The sequence below is a fragment of the Cyprinodon tularosa genome, unplaced genomic scaffold (genome assembly GCF_016077235.1).
Source record: "Cyprinodon tularosa strain WSP-4 unplaced genomic scaffold, ASM1607723v1 ctg280, whole genome shotgun sequence".
NCBI classification, from domain to species: domain Eukaryota; kingdom Metazoa; phylum Chordata; class Actinopteri; order Cyprinodontiformes; family Cyprinodontidae; genus Cyprinodon; species Cyprinodon tularosa.
Genome location: NW_024038986.1, coordinates 955,495 through 973,170, shown reverse-complemented (window position 1 = coordinate 973,170; position 17,676 = coordinate 955,495). Strand labels below are relative to the sequence as shown.

Below are 17,676 nucleotides of genomic sequence, written 5' to 3'. Positions count from 1 at the left end.
GAGTGAAACAAAAAAAACTAAATTTAGCAGATTAAGCCATGATTTTTCATTATAAATGTTTCTATTTAATTATTTACAGGGGAAAAATAAAAAAAATGACTTTTAATTATTAAAATACTCAGTTTAAGAAATTCCTGAAAAGTGTTTTCAGGATCCAGACCATCACAGATCTTCCTCCGTATTTAACTGGAACCATGATTAATTTTTCTGAATGGTTTCACCATAAACCTTCCTGCAGTGTTTGATGTAAACTTTTCCATTTACTCACATGTCACCAAAGCACACAGTTCCTCTAAAATCCCAGAGTTCAGTAAACTTCACATGTTTATGCTTCCTGACATCACTTCCTTACCGCTCTGGATATAAATACAGGTTACAGCCAAAACAAACACAACCTGTTTGTCACATAATGTTAGGTCCCCAGAGAAACAGGGTTATGATGACTTTATTAGAACATCCTAGAAGCACCAAATATTCTTTCATATCAGCTTTCTTCCTCCATTTTTTCCTTATGTTAACCCTATCACACTCTATCTAGTATCTGGGCGTGTTGGAGCCTATTAAGAATTAGATTAATTCATTTATTTTTTGCTAAATTGTTAATGTTGAAGATCTATGGTTGTGTGAATGGTAGAGCTATTGTTTATTTGTTTATGTATTGGTTTTGCTTTGACTCTCCTCCTTGTCAGTCCGCCTCCTGCTGAGATTAACAAGTAAAAGCAGCTGATGAGGTGGATCTGATTGTTTGTTTGAAGGAGTGCAACAGTTTTTTCACTCACATCACTTAACGTTTATATTTGAATTTTTGTAAGTCAACTCTTTTTGAAACAAGAAATTTCTCCACGAGTGCTTTTTTTTTGTGAGTCGAAAAACCTCCTCCTAAGACTACTCTGGCAATTTTTGATTTTTTGGGAAACTATTTTTGATGCAAGAGTAGCCGTAACAGGGCGACTTAAGTTTGTCTGCTAAACCGAGCCTTAGAAACCTAGGCAAACCTATGTATTTTTGAAAAAAAAAAATTTTCCTTAAAGCACCACTCAAAACTACTGACAAGGAACTGTTTTTACCAACTGAGGAAAATCTCTAAACTTTTTTCTCTAAAGTTTTAGCACGCCTTTGTGTCTTCCCGTTTAGACTACTGTAACAGTCTTTTCTCATGTCTAAACAAAAAGGTTGTCTCGTCTTCAGCAGGTTCAGAACTCTGCTTCGAGGTCACTGACTCGTACAATCAGAAGGGCTCATATTACGCAGATTCTAAAAACTCTTTTCGGTTCCAGTTTAAAATCCTGATGCTGACCTTCAGGGCCTTTCACGGTCAGGCTCCCTCCTACATTACAGACCTGTTGCGTCCTTATTCCCCCTCTCGGAGGCTGAGGTCTCAGGGCCAGATCCCGTCATGGTCCCTCGTACTCGTTACGGGACCAGGAGAGATCACTCCTTTCCGGCGGTCGCACCACTTTCATTGCGCTTACTTGATTCTCTTTATGTTTTTAACAGTGAACTGAAAACCTATTTGTTTAAGAAAGCATTTTAATTCTAGTAGATTAAAGGTTGTTTTATGACCATGTCTTTTGGGACTGTAAATGTATTTTCATTTTGTGAAGCACTTTGTGATCTCTGTAAAAGCTGCTATAAAAATAAACATTACTTACTTTATGCGATGAAATTAGTTTTTAACAGCTTTTTATCCCGAAGGTAGCCGTACTCAGTTCCTTAACTAAAACATTTTATTAATAAAATGTCAGATAACCTCCTAGAATTTTACAATAAAGGTAGTATTACATTAAAAATAATAATTTGGACATGTTTGATGGATTAAATCAAACTCTGATGCTTGCATAAGCTTTAAAATCGTCTTTTATTCAGTTTTTTGGTGTCTTTATTCACAGCGGAGGTGAGCGCAGTGCTGAAGCTGGAGAACACGGTGGTGGGACAGACGCCTTGGAGAACGGTGGGAGAGCAGGCCTGGGACCACACCTTCACCGTAGAACTGGAGAGAGTAAGACGTTCCTCACACCTGAAGGGCTTTGAGTACAGTTTGGTAGACGATTGTCGTAGATATGATGATTTAAAGCTGCACCTACGGGGTTAGAAGTACCGTCTGTCCTGCTTTTAGTCCCGGGAGATGGAGATCGCCGTGTACTGGAGAGATTACCGCTCCCTATGCGCCTTGAAGTACCTGAAGCTGGAGGAGTTCCTGGACAACCAGAGACACCAGGTTCAGCTGGAACTGGAACCGCAGGGGCTGCTCCTGGCTGAGGTTTGGCCCGACTCTGCATCATACGACACAATACGGTCAGAAAAGCTTTGGGTTTAAGTTCTGATGCGTAAAAACGTCTGTTCTCCAGGTGACGTTCTTCAACCCGGTCATAGAGCGAGGCCGACGGCTGCAGCGGCAGAAGAAGGTCTTCTCTAAACAGCATGGTGGGTTCAAGGCCTCACGTCCAAACCACAACTTTCTCATTTAGGGATAGTTTAAAAGAGGAACTACAGAGAAATTAACAGGATTTTTCCATTTATGGTGTGCATTTTGGCACTAGTCTAAAACAGTCAGAGGGAATCGATCTGTTTTTAACTGCAAAACACACCTGATTGGGACAGGATTTCCTGCTCTCTCTATTTATAATTGTCATCTAGACCCATGTTGAAGTTTAGCTTAAGAAAAACTTCCTAGTCTGTAAGCTGCCTTAGCTGAGACAGGATTAGAAACTCACAAGGTCAACAAAGAAAGTCTGGAGGTAGGAAATGCTGCAAAAGCATGACTTCAAACTCAAAAGTCATTGGAGAAAATCTTCAACATTTCATCTTTTGTTATTGCAAGTATTGCAATTACAATATTAGGATTAGTTTGAGGAAAAAATAGATTAATCCAGATGGCAAGAGTGATTTTATTTATAGTAAATAGTTCAGGTTATCAGGACCCGACCTCGATAACATCAGAAATATTACAAAAATGATTAAGTTCTGTTATAATATCTGTATGAACAGTACATGCAAAATGTTCTGGTCTCATATTTGGTTTGCAAAGAGGAAGCTGCTGATGTACAGCTCAGATGGTAAATCACTAAATTAGAAATCAGCTTGTTCACACTTTTTTTTAAAGTTTTATTTTCCCCTTGCCAGTCTCGGCTACAAATGTAGACGTCTAATTATCAGCTAAAGCCACTTTTAGACATGGAAACCACTGGGAAATTTAGTCCAAACATGCAACTGATTCAGCTTAGACCACTATAGCATATCTAGTTATTCTTTAAATGTTACTTTATTGAAGTTGTTTGTAACACAAATGATGAATAATGCACATTAATATCAAACTTAATAGTATTTTCAGGTTTAATTTTGTGAGTTTAGCATTAAAACATGTTATTCAAAAAAGGAGATGTCTGTAAATCCAGAGGCCTGCACTTTGAACCTGGCTCTTTTTTATTTTTACTATGCTTTCTAGTCTCAAATAAATACGTTTTCAAAAACTTAAACTAATAAATAAAATGTTTGTTTTTTTGTCTTTCTCTTTAAGAAATAGTTTTGAAATTCAAAAAATGTGGGAAACACGACAGCCTCGAGGATACGAGCTGAAATAAGCCGAACTTATCGTACCCTGATGACGTTTGCCTGTTTGTGGCTGTGGTTTTTTTGCGTTTCAGGCAAAGCTTTCCTGCGTGCCCGTCAGATGAACGTGGACATCGCCACCTGGGTCCGTCTGCTGAGGAACGCCATCCCCACTGGAAGCAACACACCTGCATACACACCTAGCTTCTCCAGCAACACGCTGTCGCACACTTCGGGGTATGAGGTCACTGACCTGAGAGTCGATTTGTTAATCTAATGAAGATCTTTAGGCTAAAGTCAACAGAGTTATGAACCTTTAAGGAAATCAAAGGACCTTCAACTATTAGCAGTAACCGTTTCGTTGTTTTGACTGCTTTTAGTTGCTCTGTTGAAACGCCACACTAGATATATTTCCTGTGTTTGTTTATGTTCAGAGAAATATCAGTGGAGAAGTTGAGTCTGGACAGCGATTCTCCTTCGAAAGCTGAGACCCGGAAAGATGTGGTGGACTCCCCCGCACCCTCGGTGAGTAAGACAAATGGTCCACAGGTGTGAAAAAAAAAAAAAAGGAGGCAGGCTGGGGATTTTCCGCCTTGCAACATCTTAAAGGGTATCGTCTTACTTGGCTGATCAGCGCTGCGGCCATTGAGGCTGCAGGGGACCTGAGAAAGGCACAGCTGATTCCCAGAGAGGGAAGAGACCAGAGAGGATGAATATCTGAGGCGGGATCTTAGACAGCCTTAATTAGCCGAGCTTAATCTGATTAGATGCAGGTTTAATTCTATTAAATAAATCCAGGTGTTTTCCTCAATGGGAGAAAGAGAAGCGCAAAGAGATGAAACACTGGGAAAAAAGCAACCTTTTTGGCATTTTCATATTTTACTTTAACACAATTGTTTTATGTTATCAGGATAGGACATAAAAGTATTGCATTAAAGTAACTAAATATGATTAATTAAATGCCACAAACGGCTGCATTATTTTTATTTCAGTGAAGGAAGCAGGAGAGAGTCTAAACGTTTCAAGGTTTAAGTTAAAAAAGCGGGCTGCTAGTCTGCAAAGTTAAGATTTAATTTCAGTAACATAAAGTTTATATTTTAGGTTAGCAAAGTTTGGCATCATTTATCTTTTTTATTTTTTTAATCCACTTTAGGGGAATGATCTCTTTGGTTTGTTAGTGTGAAACCCAAATAGGTTTCAAAAAGATTCAAGGGATTTAGTTAGATTTAGATTGAGCAAATACCAACCAAGGCTGCCATGAAGAGGAAACACCAGGGCTACTGTCTGATTCACCGTTACTTTTATTCTCTAGTCTCTTTTATAGATACTTAGTGTTTAAAAAAAAAAAGAAAATAGTTGTTTTAGTTACCAATTCTTTTAACAAGCAACAACATTTTCACATAAGTTAATTTTTTTTTGTCCATAAGGTCTGTTTAGAGATACAAAGCAAAAATCTGCACTAAACTTCCCTCAGTGTTTCTTACCTCTGCTGATTGGTTAATATCATTGCCAGTGTTTTATATGGGGTAAAATAACTGTTGATTGACAATGTTTCCATAAGTGTCTGAGTTTGTAAATGTAAGTCAATAAAAGTGTATATTAAATGTATACATTTAGGATTATAATTGCTCCTTGTTGTTATACATACATACAGCAGATGTTTTAGTTAAAAGAATACCAGTTTAGAAGTTATTCTATATCAGTATTAATCGCAAATGTTGCTCTAAGAATCACAGATTTACAGATGGGATTCACACATTTTTAATTCCTACTTGTAAATCTGTGATTTGTACTCGTATGTAATTATTTCCATTGGGGATCTTTACCCGTACTTTTGTTATTCCTACTCATAAATATGTTATTATTACTTGTAAATCTGTTATTTATACTTTTAAATATGTAATTTTACTTATAGGGATTTGATTATTTCATTGTTGCGAAGCAGTACCTTTATCATCTGTATTTATAACTTCTAGATTTATTTATTTCAGACATACAAGTATATAATAAAGACAGTATATTTCCATATAACATAAATATAACATAAAACTGTATGAAAAAAGGGTGTATTGGCAGAAGCTAGAAGCTTATAATGCTCAACCTCCAAAGCTAATTTACATTGACAACAGATAAAAAGTTGGCTACTGTTATAATACATATTGTAATACTGTTGTAATACAACGTATGATTTTAGGAAGAATTATTATTTTACAATAATAAAAAATTTTTGGGGAAAAAAGAAATAAAGGAGGAAAAAAAAGGCAATGCACCCAATATCTTACTGCTCCTAATTGCATTCACATGTTTCCTAATCTGTATTTATAACTTCTAAACTTGTACTGTCACAGATGACACATCTGATTTACCATTAGAAAAAGGAACAAAAGTTCAATGACCTACATTTATAGTCATGGTAGAAATAATCCTTATCTATAGATGCACAAATAATACATTCATTAGATATTTTGGTTATTTATGTCAGAAAAATTTATTCTCTGCTGCACATTCGGATTTACAAGCACACTAAATATATGTATGGCTTAAATTTGTGCCAATATCCCAATGAATTGCCGGCTTTTTACACTTTTTTTTTGTTTTTATTTGTAAAAATAATTTATTGCTGAATAGATAAAGGTTTAATAGGAGCTCTTTATAGTAGAGTTCAGAACTGTGTCAGCTTAAAGGCATGGTGGTGGCTGCATCATGCTGAGGCTCTGTTTGGTTGCCTGCTCTTCTGTCGCATCTCTGATTTCTGCAACTTCCGGTCTGCAGCGGATGGTTGGAAAAAAAACAGGCTCTAAACCAAACGTATCAGTCAGTCTAGAATGATCCTCTGGAACGGCCTCGGCTTTTATCCTGCTGAAAGTTGGTTAGCAGTGAAGTGCCTGCCAGGAAGCAAACGGATTTAGAAGAAATCCACCAAGTCAAGTAGCTTGTTGGTTCCAAATATTCAGATATATTTGATCTGTAATGATCTCAGAATGTTGGACCCAGAATTCGGGGCAAGACAGGCAGTGGGAAAGTTCAAAGCGTTTATTTAACAAACAGGTGCGCGGGGCTGCTCGTCTGCTGCGGAGCGGATCTCTGCAGGGATAGGAGAATACAGGTCAGTGACTGGATGTGGAGCTGAATACGACTTGGAGCTGGTCACTGACCTGATTTAAAGTTCAGTCTGTTTGCGGAGAACACAGCAGAATCCAGTAGGGAGGTTTGACCGCAGTTGCTGCGGGCGACACCCCCAGAGTTCCTAGAGAGTGAGCGGAGCGGGCGCCAGACGACGCCGAGCAGCAACAGAGTCCAGAAGGGAAATCCAAGGCCGAAGTCAGAAGACAGTTCCAGGTTCAGAAGCCGGTAGAATCCAGCGTCAGATGCGACAAACAGAGCAGACAGGGAAAAGGCAAAACTCGAGATCCTCAGGGCAGAAACTGGTCAAAATCAGGAAAACAGACAGACTAAAGAATGCTAGGAAACGTCTCACCAAAACACTCGAATAACCTGGCGCTGATGGGAGGCAAACACACAACCTAAATAGTAGAGAAATCAGGTGAAAATGATCGGCGATAATCAGCCGCAGAACCAATTAGACAGGGGAGCGACGAGCAAAGGAAAAAACCAAACCATCAGCGCCAAGATCATGACATTATCCTGTAAAGATCAGAGAAAATCAAACCTTTGTATTTTAGCTTTTACCAGCCTTTCAGTAACAGTCCAAATTTTTGCATTGATTTCTTTTCTTTTTATTTTCTTGGCAACTTTTCTTCCTAATTTCTAGCATTGTCTTAGCAACGTGTCTGGACAACCAGCACAGCCAGACCTCTGCTAGTGAATAAACTGTATTTTAATTTGAAACAGGGGGTCAAGCAGAGTCTGTAGGGTCTGAAGCAGATGGTGCGTTCAGTGGAGCTGAAGCATTGTTGGATTAATTACTCTGATGATTTTTAGACAACTAATTAACCAAGGGGAAGGATTGAGGAGGGAACGCTGCGGTATCCTCTATTCAACCTTTGTGTTCCTTTTTTTACCTGCTTTTCACTTTCACCCTGTTTCATTTCTTCATCTGAGCAGGAACAGACGGCCATCATCGAGCCCCCGCCATCACCTGATGTCCCCACACAGGAGCAGCCGACCAGATCCCACTCCCAGAACTCCTTACGCAGGTGCAGAGACATGTCCCCTCCTCCTCTGACTTTCTTACTCACGCCCACATGTGATGAAAACACGCTCCTGAACATGACACTTTGCAATATGGCCGCCACAGTGTGAGATCAGGAGAACGCCCACTCACGCAGTGTGAAGCTGCATTGGGCTGCGGCACCAATAAGCCCCTGTCATCTGTTATGGGAATAATTGCACATGTTGTCCCAAAAAATAAGGAAGCTGAATGAATAATGATCTAATTTATTTCATTTTAAAAGTGAAACTCATACATCATCCACACCATTTTATTTTTGTAGAGATATTTTCTGTCTGTTGACTGTAAAGAGGATGCCACACTTTATTATTCCTATATTACCGAGGTGTTTTTAGCCAGTCAGCAGAGTAATGTGTGCTACTCTGCAAATAGGCTCAGGTTACTGTAGAGCTTCTCTTCTGTTTTAAATTTTCACAGTCTGGTGATTTTCGAATTATTTCTCCTGCCTTTTCTTTATGGCATGCGCACTGTTGGCGGTTGTGCGACTGCAATAAATGTCCCCCTGGAACACTTTTAAATTAAGCAATGAGGTTTTAAATCTGTAATCAAGTCATTTTAGCAAACAGTTCAGTGATGGATTTTAGTTTTAAATACAGAATGTAAAAAGTATGGATTTAAAAAATGTATTTGGTGTTTAGATTTCCAATCCATCATGCATCCATCCAAACATTCATCCAACCATTTATGTATCCATCCATCTAGCTTTGCATCATCCATCCATCCATCCATTCAACCATTTATGCTTCCATCCATCCATCTATCCATCCATCTATCCATCCATCCATCTAGCTATCCATCCATCCATCCAACCATTTATGCTTCCATCCATCCATCCATCTATCCATCCATCCATCCATCTAGCTTTCCATCCATCCATCCATCCAACCATCCATCCATCCAACCATTTATGCTTCCATCCATCCATCCATCCATCCATCCATCTATCCATCCATCCATCCATCTAGCTTTCCATCCATCCATCCATCCAACCATTTATGCTTCCATCCATCCATCCATCCAACCATTTATGCTTCCATCCATCCATCCATCCATCCAACCATTTATGCTTCCATCCATCCATCCATCCATCCATCCAACCATTTATGCTTCCATCCATCCATCCATCCATCCAACCATTTATGCTTCCATCCATCTATCCATCCATCCATCTAGCTTTCCATCCATCCATCCATCCATCCATCCAACCATTTATGCTTCCATCCATCCATCCATCCAACCATTTATGCTTCCATCCATCCATCCATCCATCCAACCATTTATGCTTCCATCCATCCATCCAACCATTTATGCTTCCATCCATCCATCCATCCATCCATCCAACCATTTATGCTTCCATCCATCCATCCATCCATCCATCCAACCATTTATGCTTCCATCCATCCATCCATCCATCCAACCATTTATGCTTCCATCCATCCATCCATCTATCCATCCATCCATCTAGCTTTCCATCCATCCATCTATCCATCCATCCATCCATCCAACCATTTATGCTTCCATCCATCCATCTATCCATCCATCCATCCATCCAACCATTTATGCTTCCATCCATCTATCCATCCATCCATCTATCCATCCATCCATCTAGCTTTCCATCCATCCATCCATCCATCTATCCAACCATTTATGCTTCCATCCATCCATCCAACCATTTATGCTTCCATCCATCCATCCATCCATCCAACCATTTATGCTTCCATCCATCCATCCAACCATTTATGCTTCCATCCATCCATCCATCCATCCAACCATTTATGCTTCCATCCATCCATCCATCCATCCAACCATTTATGCTTACATCCATCCATCTATCCATCCATCCATCTAGCTTTCCATCATCCATCCATCCATCTATCCAACCATGTATGCATCCATCAATCATCCATCCATCATCCATCCATCCAACTATCATTTCATAATCCATCATCCATCCATCCATCCATCCATCCATCCAACCAACCAAGCATCATCCATCAATCCATCCAACCAACCAAGCATCATCCATCCATCCATCATCCATCCATCCATCTAGCTTTCCATCATCCATCCATCCATCCATCCAACCATTTATGCTTCCATCCATCCATCCATCCATCCAACCATTTATGCTTACATCCATCCATCTATCCATCCATCCATCTAGCTTTCCATCATCCATCCATCTATCCATCCATCCATCTAGCTTTCCATCATCCATCCATCCATCTATCCAACCATGTATGCATCCATCAATCATCCATCCATCATCCATCCATCCATCCATCCATCCATCTAACCAACCAAGCATCATCCATCCATCCATCCATCATCCATCCATCCATCTAGCTTTCCATCATCCATCCATCCATCTAGCTTTCCATCATCCATCCATCCATCCATCCATCCAACCATTTATGCTTCCATCCATCCATCCATCCATCCAACCATTTATGCTTCCATCCATCCATCCATCTATCCATCCATCCATCTAGCTTTCCATCATCCATCCATCCATCTATCCAACCATTCATGCATCCATCAATCATCCATCCATCATCCATCCATCCAACTATCATTTCATAATCCATCATCCATCCATCCATCCAGCCAACCAAGCATCATCCATCCATCCATCCATCCATCCAACCAACCAAGCATCATCCATCCATCCATGCATCCAACCAACCAAGCATCATCCATCCATCATCCATCCATCCAACCAACCAAGCATCATCCATCCATCCATCCATCCATCCAACCATTCATCCAACCATTTATGCATCATCAATCATCTATCCATCCATCTAGCTTTCCATCATTCATCCATCCAACCAACCATTCATCCAACCAACCATTCATCCAACCATTAATCATCCATCCATCCATCCATCCATCCATCCATTGATGTTCTTTTCCTTTGTCTTGTTCATTTTTCTTCCTGTTATGAGGCTGGAAATGCGAATAGTTGGAACCAATGTATTAACAGGCTTTTTAAAGTTTAACCTGGATTGTTCACCTCTGCTGCTTCTATAGTTAAAGCGAATGACTGCTGTGATCCAGTATAGATATTTAATGTAATGAATGTGTGAACGCTGCTTACAGTCTCTTACAAAAAACGTGATGGACATATTAATAGAAATCTGTTTCATGTCTTTCTCCCAGAACCAGCAGAGGCCCTCTGTGTCTGTGTCTACAGGACTTCAAGCTGATTGCTGTTCTTGGCAGGGGCCACTTTGGGAAGGTATGGGCCCCAGTCTCACGCATCTTCCTTTAAAGTCTGCATCACATCGTCTCATTGGAGTTTCATTCTACTTATCTTGACCTGCTCTCTTCAGGTGTTGCTGTCAGAGTATAAAAAAACCGGCAGCCAGTACGCCATCAAAGCCCTGAAGAAAGGAGATATTGTAGCAAGGGACGAGGTAGAAAGGTAACTATGTTTAATGATGATTAACGCCACACTTCTGCTGCATCAAAGCCCCCTATTCACCTGGCTCTCTGGCCCCTCCCCTCCACCTCCAGTCTGATGTGTGAGAAGCGGATCTTCGAGACTGTCAACAGCTCCCACCACCCTTTCCTGGTCAACCTGTTTGCGTGTTTCCAGACGCCGGAACACGTGTGCTTCGTCATGGAGTACACGGCGGGAGGAGACCTGATGATGCACATACATGCTGACGTGTTCGCCGAGCCGCGGGCTGTGTGAGTGCTTCTTCCAGGATTAACGGAAGAATTGGAATAAAGTAGAGATGATTTACGAGAATGTCTGCTTCCTTTGGTGTAATGAACAGGTTCTACTCAGCCTGCGTAGTCCTGGGTCTGCAGTTCCTCCATGACCATAAGATTGTATACCGGTGAGTACTTGGATGACACACTGCATGCATGGGGGATGACCTTACACTAGATATAATCCTGCTTTCTTTATCAGGGATCTGAAACTGGATAACCTGCTCCTGGATACGGAGGGTTTTGTGAAGATAGCTGACTTCGGGCTCTGTAAAGAGGGTAGGCCCTTCCACATTTTATCACTTGCCTTGGATCTTTTTCCACAAACAAATCCTAGAGCAGAAGTCTGCATTCTAAAGAGGCACTTTGGCCTAAAGGTATCTGTCATTTCTAAGCACCATAATGTTATTATTTGTAGCTTTAAAACAATATAGAAAACATCTCTGCAAAAGCTCCAGTCACACCTTGACGATTTAGACCAGCGTATGCTCATACGTGGGCCAAGAGGTAAGTTATTTGATTGTTGACATACGTTGACATACCCCCCCCCCCTCCCCCACAGAACACTGGCTTGTGCATCATTTCATGGGCATTACGCTGCCGTGAGTCATGCATTAGTTAGGCTGTAATTGGACATAAGTTCTGAACTCGTTATGGATATGCTATGTATACGCCCAAATTTGAAAAAATACATAGAAAGTTCAACGTATGCCAGCATTTTAGATTCTGGGACATCAGGCATACGCTGGCTAAATGGTCAAGGTGTGAAAGGGGCTAAAGAGAAAAATTTTTATATTTTGGAAGAAAGAATGGAAGAAGGACAGTTTTCAAGCTAAAGACAAGAAAAACAGATTTCTAAAAAGTGTTACTGCTACTTTTAGTATTCTAAGGTGGAAATCTAATTGAATTTCAAACATGCATTATTATATTTATATTAAAAAGTTTTCATTTTTAGTCATCAGTTAAAAGTCCATTGAGTAGCTTGTGGCTCCAGAGTAGAGACTGACACGGGAGTGGATTTTCACTCCTGTCCCGTCCCACTCCCCCAGAAAAAAATGGTGTCCCATCCCGATCCTGGGCCAGGGTAGGAATCTAAATCCTGTCCCGTCCCACTCCTGGTGAAATTCCTCCCACTCCCATCCCGCTCCCATTCAGAATGACTCCCGCTCCTGCACCACTCCCATTCTTGTTGTTTTTGAGCGCTGGTGAAAAACTCAGAGCGGAAGTTACTATTGGTTTGCTCCTGCTCCCGTTAATGTTTAATCCTGTACTGTCCCAATCCCGTGATTGTTACTAATACTGACTCCCATCCCACGGGAATCCCACGGGAATCCCGTGACCCATGGGATTCCCGAAAAAATGTCAGTCTCTACTCCAGAGTCACCCATGTGATGTGGAAGACCCCCCCACCCCATACAAAAAAATTATAATAATAATCTGAGTAAAAAAAAATTATAATGATCTCAGTTAATGTGTGCCTTAACAGATTAAAACAAAACAAAAATCTTAACTAGTGAGCTGTTCTTGTTTAAAGCCTCTAATCTGATGCTGCTGTTGTCGTTCTGTTTGGTTTAATCTTCTTCTTTAATGATTGTTATTTTTTTTTCAAGGCATGGGTTATGGAGACAGAACCAGTACTTTTTGTGGCACTCCTGAGTTTCTGGCCCCTGAGGTGCTGACGGACACGTCGTACACCAGAGCAGTCGACTGGTGGGGCCTCGGCATTCTCGTCTATGAGATGTTGGTGGGCGAGGTGAGCATATGGGGGAAACGGCGCATCATGTGGAAACCTTCCTACCAGAACCGAGTCAGAACAGGAAACTGGACCTGCTTTGGTTCAGCTGCTAAAATCAAAGCTCTATCAGAGTTTTTCTCCAGACAAACTTTAACTGTTCCACTGGATACGTTCGGACTAGATGCTAGGCTAGGCTAAAGTTTAGCTTCTCTTTTCATATGCTATCTTCTGACAAGCTGACCCAAACGCTTGTGGCACTAGAACTAAGAATGTGTAAGTTTAAACTCCTCTCTATGAGAGTAATTTAAAAATCAAGAATGATGTCTTAGTCCTCATGAATGAGACTAAATTCCTGTTATCCTTCATCGTACTCTCATATTTCTGCTGCTGAAAAGACACAAGTTGTGTTAAAAGTTACTTGCAAGTTATGCTGTGGGCCTGTTTCTCTCCCAGGGATACTACTGCTTAGATTAAACTGAATAGGGAGAAGCAAGGCTTTTGGCTTAAACATGTATATAGATGTACTCTATATCAGACGATATTGATATTATATTTCTATTTTTTTTTAAATCCTGTTGTTTAATCTGTGTTGTTTCTTTTTTTTGGTTATCTTATGCAGGCCAGTTAGTTATACATCAGCTTGTACACCTAAATTGACCAATAATATATCAACGGTCATCTGTCAATCAAATTATTTCGGTCATGGCATCTTGATTCATATGTCGCAGCTAACATACGCAATGGTTGAAATAAGAAAAAAGATTAATTTACTTTACCACAGAGTTCCGTCCCAGTGTTAATGGGGATGGACGTCTGTGTCTTCAGCAGGCGTAGAGCTAACAGAACTGGCAAGGGCTCAAACATGTACGGCTGTAAGCCTTCTACACCAAACCAAGTTTCTGCCGCCCTGGCATCCTCTTCCACAACATCTTCGTCCCCGCTTTCCTCATCCATGACCTCCGACACTAATCTCTCCTCCTCTTGCATGTTTCCTCTGTCCATAGCGTTCATTGACAGTGTCGTTTCTAAGTCACCAATTTAGTGCTCATTGGTCCCAATGGAATTTCCCATTGGGAACCTACTAGCACTAAGTTGCTAACTTGTTAGCAAGATGCTCCCAACAAACTGGCCAGAATTAAACTTGCTTGTGAACCTTCCTCCACAACAATTCCGCCCCCTTGATAAACGACCAATCACATTCACTTTATTCACTCGTTTAAAGTTGGGCACCACTCGGGGGAATTCGGAAATGCAACGGTTGGAACAGCCGCTTCCCTACGACTTTAATAATAGATCTATAAGATGGTTGAAACTTTGATTGTAGGAACTCTTGAATCTTGAATGCTACTAAGCCTATGCTCTCTCTGTACGGGCATTTTAATCCGTGTATCAGTGGAGATATTTTGAAGAGTCTTTAGTTCTCACTTTATTTCCGAAAAGTCACACAATGCTAAAATCAACCTTGTGGACCTATGAATCGTTATCAAAAGTTATGTTCTGATTCTACCATTGAAACAAGGTTCTGGTAAAACATTGAAAACCCACAAATACATTTTATTTTCTTATTGTTTAATATTTATATAAACCTTTAAAATCCAGCCTTTACAGGGGGTAGGTTTTAATGTTTCTCTTAGGAGGTGATGAATTATTAAAGCCAAACAAAGGGATGCTGTCTGGAGGAACTCAGATGAATTTAAGCATTTAGGAGCTGAACACACACAGAAATATATATATAAATAGTTGGCTATATAAATGAGAAAACATAATTCAATCCAGTGAAAATGTTGCAGTAAACAGGATTTTACAGAAGTTTATTTAATAACAACTGATACAAGAAACAAAGTTTCCCTGCAGTCAATACAAAGTATGTTTACGATCAAAATTAGCTTGTAATGTCCTTTATAATTACTTAACTAATGCTGCTTGCTCTCCTCTGAGTTTTGACAGTTATTTTGTGGGTAGAGATAAAGATATCAGCATACAGCTGTCAGCATTTCTGCAATAGTTTGTTTATGTTGCCCTCTGCTGGTCTGATTGTGCAATTACAATGTCTGGCTGTAACAACCCTTAGTCAACCGACAACAAATAAATAAACCTAGAAAATGTAATGTTATGAAATGCAATTCAATTTATTTATTTATATACAGCCAATTCACAACACATGTCATCTTCAAAGTTTTCTATCTAAGGAAAACCAGTTGATTGCATCGACTCATTGACTTGAATGCAATCCCTCACACTAAGCATGCTTGTAGCGACAGTGGAGAGGAAAAACTCCCTTTGAACAGGAAGAAACCTCCAGCAGAACCAGGCTCAGTGTGAGCGGCCATCTGCCGAGGCCGACTGAGGTTCAAGGGAACAGAAGCAGAGTTACAAAAGGCCTCGCCCAGGAAACACACAGCCAGGCAGACGAGATACAAGCCAGCTCCCATGTCAGAGGATGAAGAGAGCACATCCAGCCAGTCACAGTCAGAGAAACAGGACTACACTGAAAAACAGGCCAATCTCAAACATCTATAACAAAGGTGTTGATGGCAGCAGCAAAGCTGATATTTCTTTTCAGGATGGGGTCACAGCCAAACAGGAACAGACGAGGCAAAGCTACTATGAGAAAAAGCAGAGAGAGCAGAACGTTAGAGATTGAACAAACATTCTGCAGAGTTGGAGAATTGAAAGAAAATAAAGCAGAATGATGAAATAGGAGTCCCTATGTCAACCTCAAACTAATTTAGTATTTAATTTTTTTTTTCCTAAGATGCATAATTGGTCAATATGAACAAATATGGATTTTTATCTGCCCCAGAGTGAATGAAGAGAACTGATTAACATTTTAACAAATAAATAAACATATCTTTTGGAACAGAGCACCTTCGCTCAGCAGCTAAATAAAAATGCCGTAATTTTTTCTCCACGTCTGTTTCAGTCTCCCTTTCCAGGTGACGATGAAGAGGAGGTGTTTGACAGTATAGTGAACGACGAGGTGCGCTACCCGCGTTTCCTCTCCACTGACGCCATCGGCATCATGAGACGGGTTAGACTGCATCACTTCCTGCTGCTTCTTTACTTTACTGTCTTTATAGTCTTAGAATAAAATGTACATTTTAGAAACAGTGCTTCGCAATAGTATTAGTATAGTAATAGTATACTCATGTTCCTTATCCATGTATGATTTTTTTAATTATTGTAGCACATATTTGGGAACCTGAAGTCAAATGATAACTAGTTTATGGACTGGAACCACTGTGCAACCACCATCAGAGGCCTCATGCACAGAAGAGTATGTAGCTACCATACTTAAATGTAGAATGAAAGCATTATGGAGAACTTTCAAAACGTTTGGTAGAAAAACAAAAAGCAGATGTATTAAACCATGCATAAGGTTGCTGCTGCACACCTTTGCTTTACATATCCCTAAGATCAAACCCAGGTGGAGGAACTACTTTGAACATCCAGTGCCAACCTATATACTGATATGTGAACTTTGGGAGCACAGAAGGTAGTTAGATATTAAACTGGCACAGAGGCACATTGTTCTGCTTATTATTGACCCTTTTTTTCTGTTAAAATTAAAGTGTCACATTGAGGGAAAAAAAAACATGAATTTGATGCTCCCCAGCAAACAAATTGATGCACAATTCCATAACGTAAACAGAGAATATTTACAGTTTATCCGACTGAGGCTGTTTCCATCATTTTTAGATATGTTACAGTGTTTCGGGATAAATCGAAATCGATTTCATCATCCGACTTTATATCTTAACAGCTGAAACTCATAAAAAAAAAGATCAAGTTTGATATTCCAGCAGGTTAAATTAAAAGAACAGATTCACATTTCATTTGATTGAGTATTTTTCAGTGCTTTTCAGCTTGTTTATATGGGTTTAACAATTCTAAATGGCTGCCGCACACTTTGTAAACACAACTCTCATTTTCAGACATCCTGACTAACGCTAAACGTTGTGCCACATGTTTATACATTAGGCCCTAGGTCATACTCTAGTGGAATGTTATTATTTCAATTGTTAGTATATTATAAACTGACAAGAAAAATTAAGGAATTGATATTAATATCAGTAAACTGATACTGAAAAATGAATATATGCTCTTTTCTAAGGTAGTTTTGTACATTATAGGGGAGAAGGGACAGTTAATATTGTATATCTCTGTAGTCATATAGGAGTCTTCTATATAATTAAACACATTCAGTGTTTATTATGCAGAACCATAAATTATCACATTAGACATAATTGATGTGTAAAAATGTGTAGATTTTAGGCCAATAACCCGACTTTAAAATGCTTGATATGTCGGTTTTAGTATTTTTTTTATAACTGTGAGCTGTTATAAATCTAGTCTGTAGGGATTCTGTTGGAAAAATGTGGATGTTGTGCTTTTTAAATGTCATTTTAATGTATGTTTGGCTCCATCCAGACATGGTTAATCCAGATCCAGAAAGTGAAAATCCTGTATTTCCAATTTC

General features: G+C 39.7%; 1 protein-coding gene across 3 annotated transcripts in view; it reads left to right on the top strand.

Annotated features, from left to right (window-relative positions):
* The window catches only part of pkn1b (protein kinase N1b), an 87,174-nt gene that overhangs the window by 67,692 nt on the left and 1,806 nt on the right, over nucleotides 1-17,676 (top strand). For all 3 annotated transcript variants that reach the window (XM_038290407.1, XM_038290406.1, XM_038290405.1), the window contains exons 8-20: nucleotides 1,890-1,999; nucleotides 2,117-2,260; nucleotides 2,349-2,424; nucleotides 3,645-3,786; nucleotides 3,984-4,074; nucleotides 7,615-7,706; nucleotides 10,904-10,982; nucleotides 11,077-11,168; nucleotides 11,261-11,437; nucleotides 11,527-11,589; nucleotides 11,664-11,740; nucleotides 13,072-13,214; nucleotides 16,120-16,227. In XM_038290407.1, the coding sequence (XP_038146335.1) occupies nucleotides 1,890-1,999; nucleotides 2,117-2,260; nucleotides 2,349-2,424; nucleotides 3,645-3,786; nucleotides 3,984-4,074; nucleotides 7,615-7,706; nucleotides 10,904-10,982; nucleotides 11,077-11,168; nucleotides 11,261-11,437; nucleotides 11,527-11,589; nucleotides 11,664-11,740; nucleotides 13,072-13,214; nucleotides 16,120-16,227 (1,394 nt within the window). The remainder of the gene's footprint in view (nucleotides 1-1,889; nucleotides 2,000-2,116; nucleotides 2,261-2,348; nucleotides 2,425-3,644; nucleotides 3,787-3,983; nucleotides 4,075-7,614; nucleotides 7,707-10,903; nucleotides 10,983-11,076; nucleotides 11,169-11,260; nucleotides 11,438-11,526; nucleotides 11,590-11,663; nucleotides 11,741-13,071; nucleotides 13,215-16,119; nucleotides 16,228-17,676) is intronic.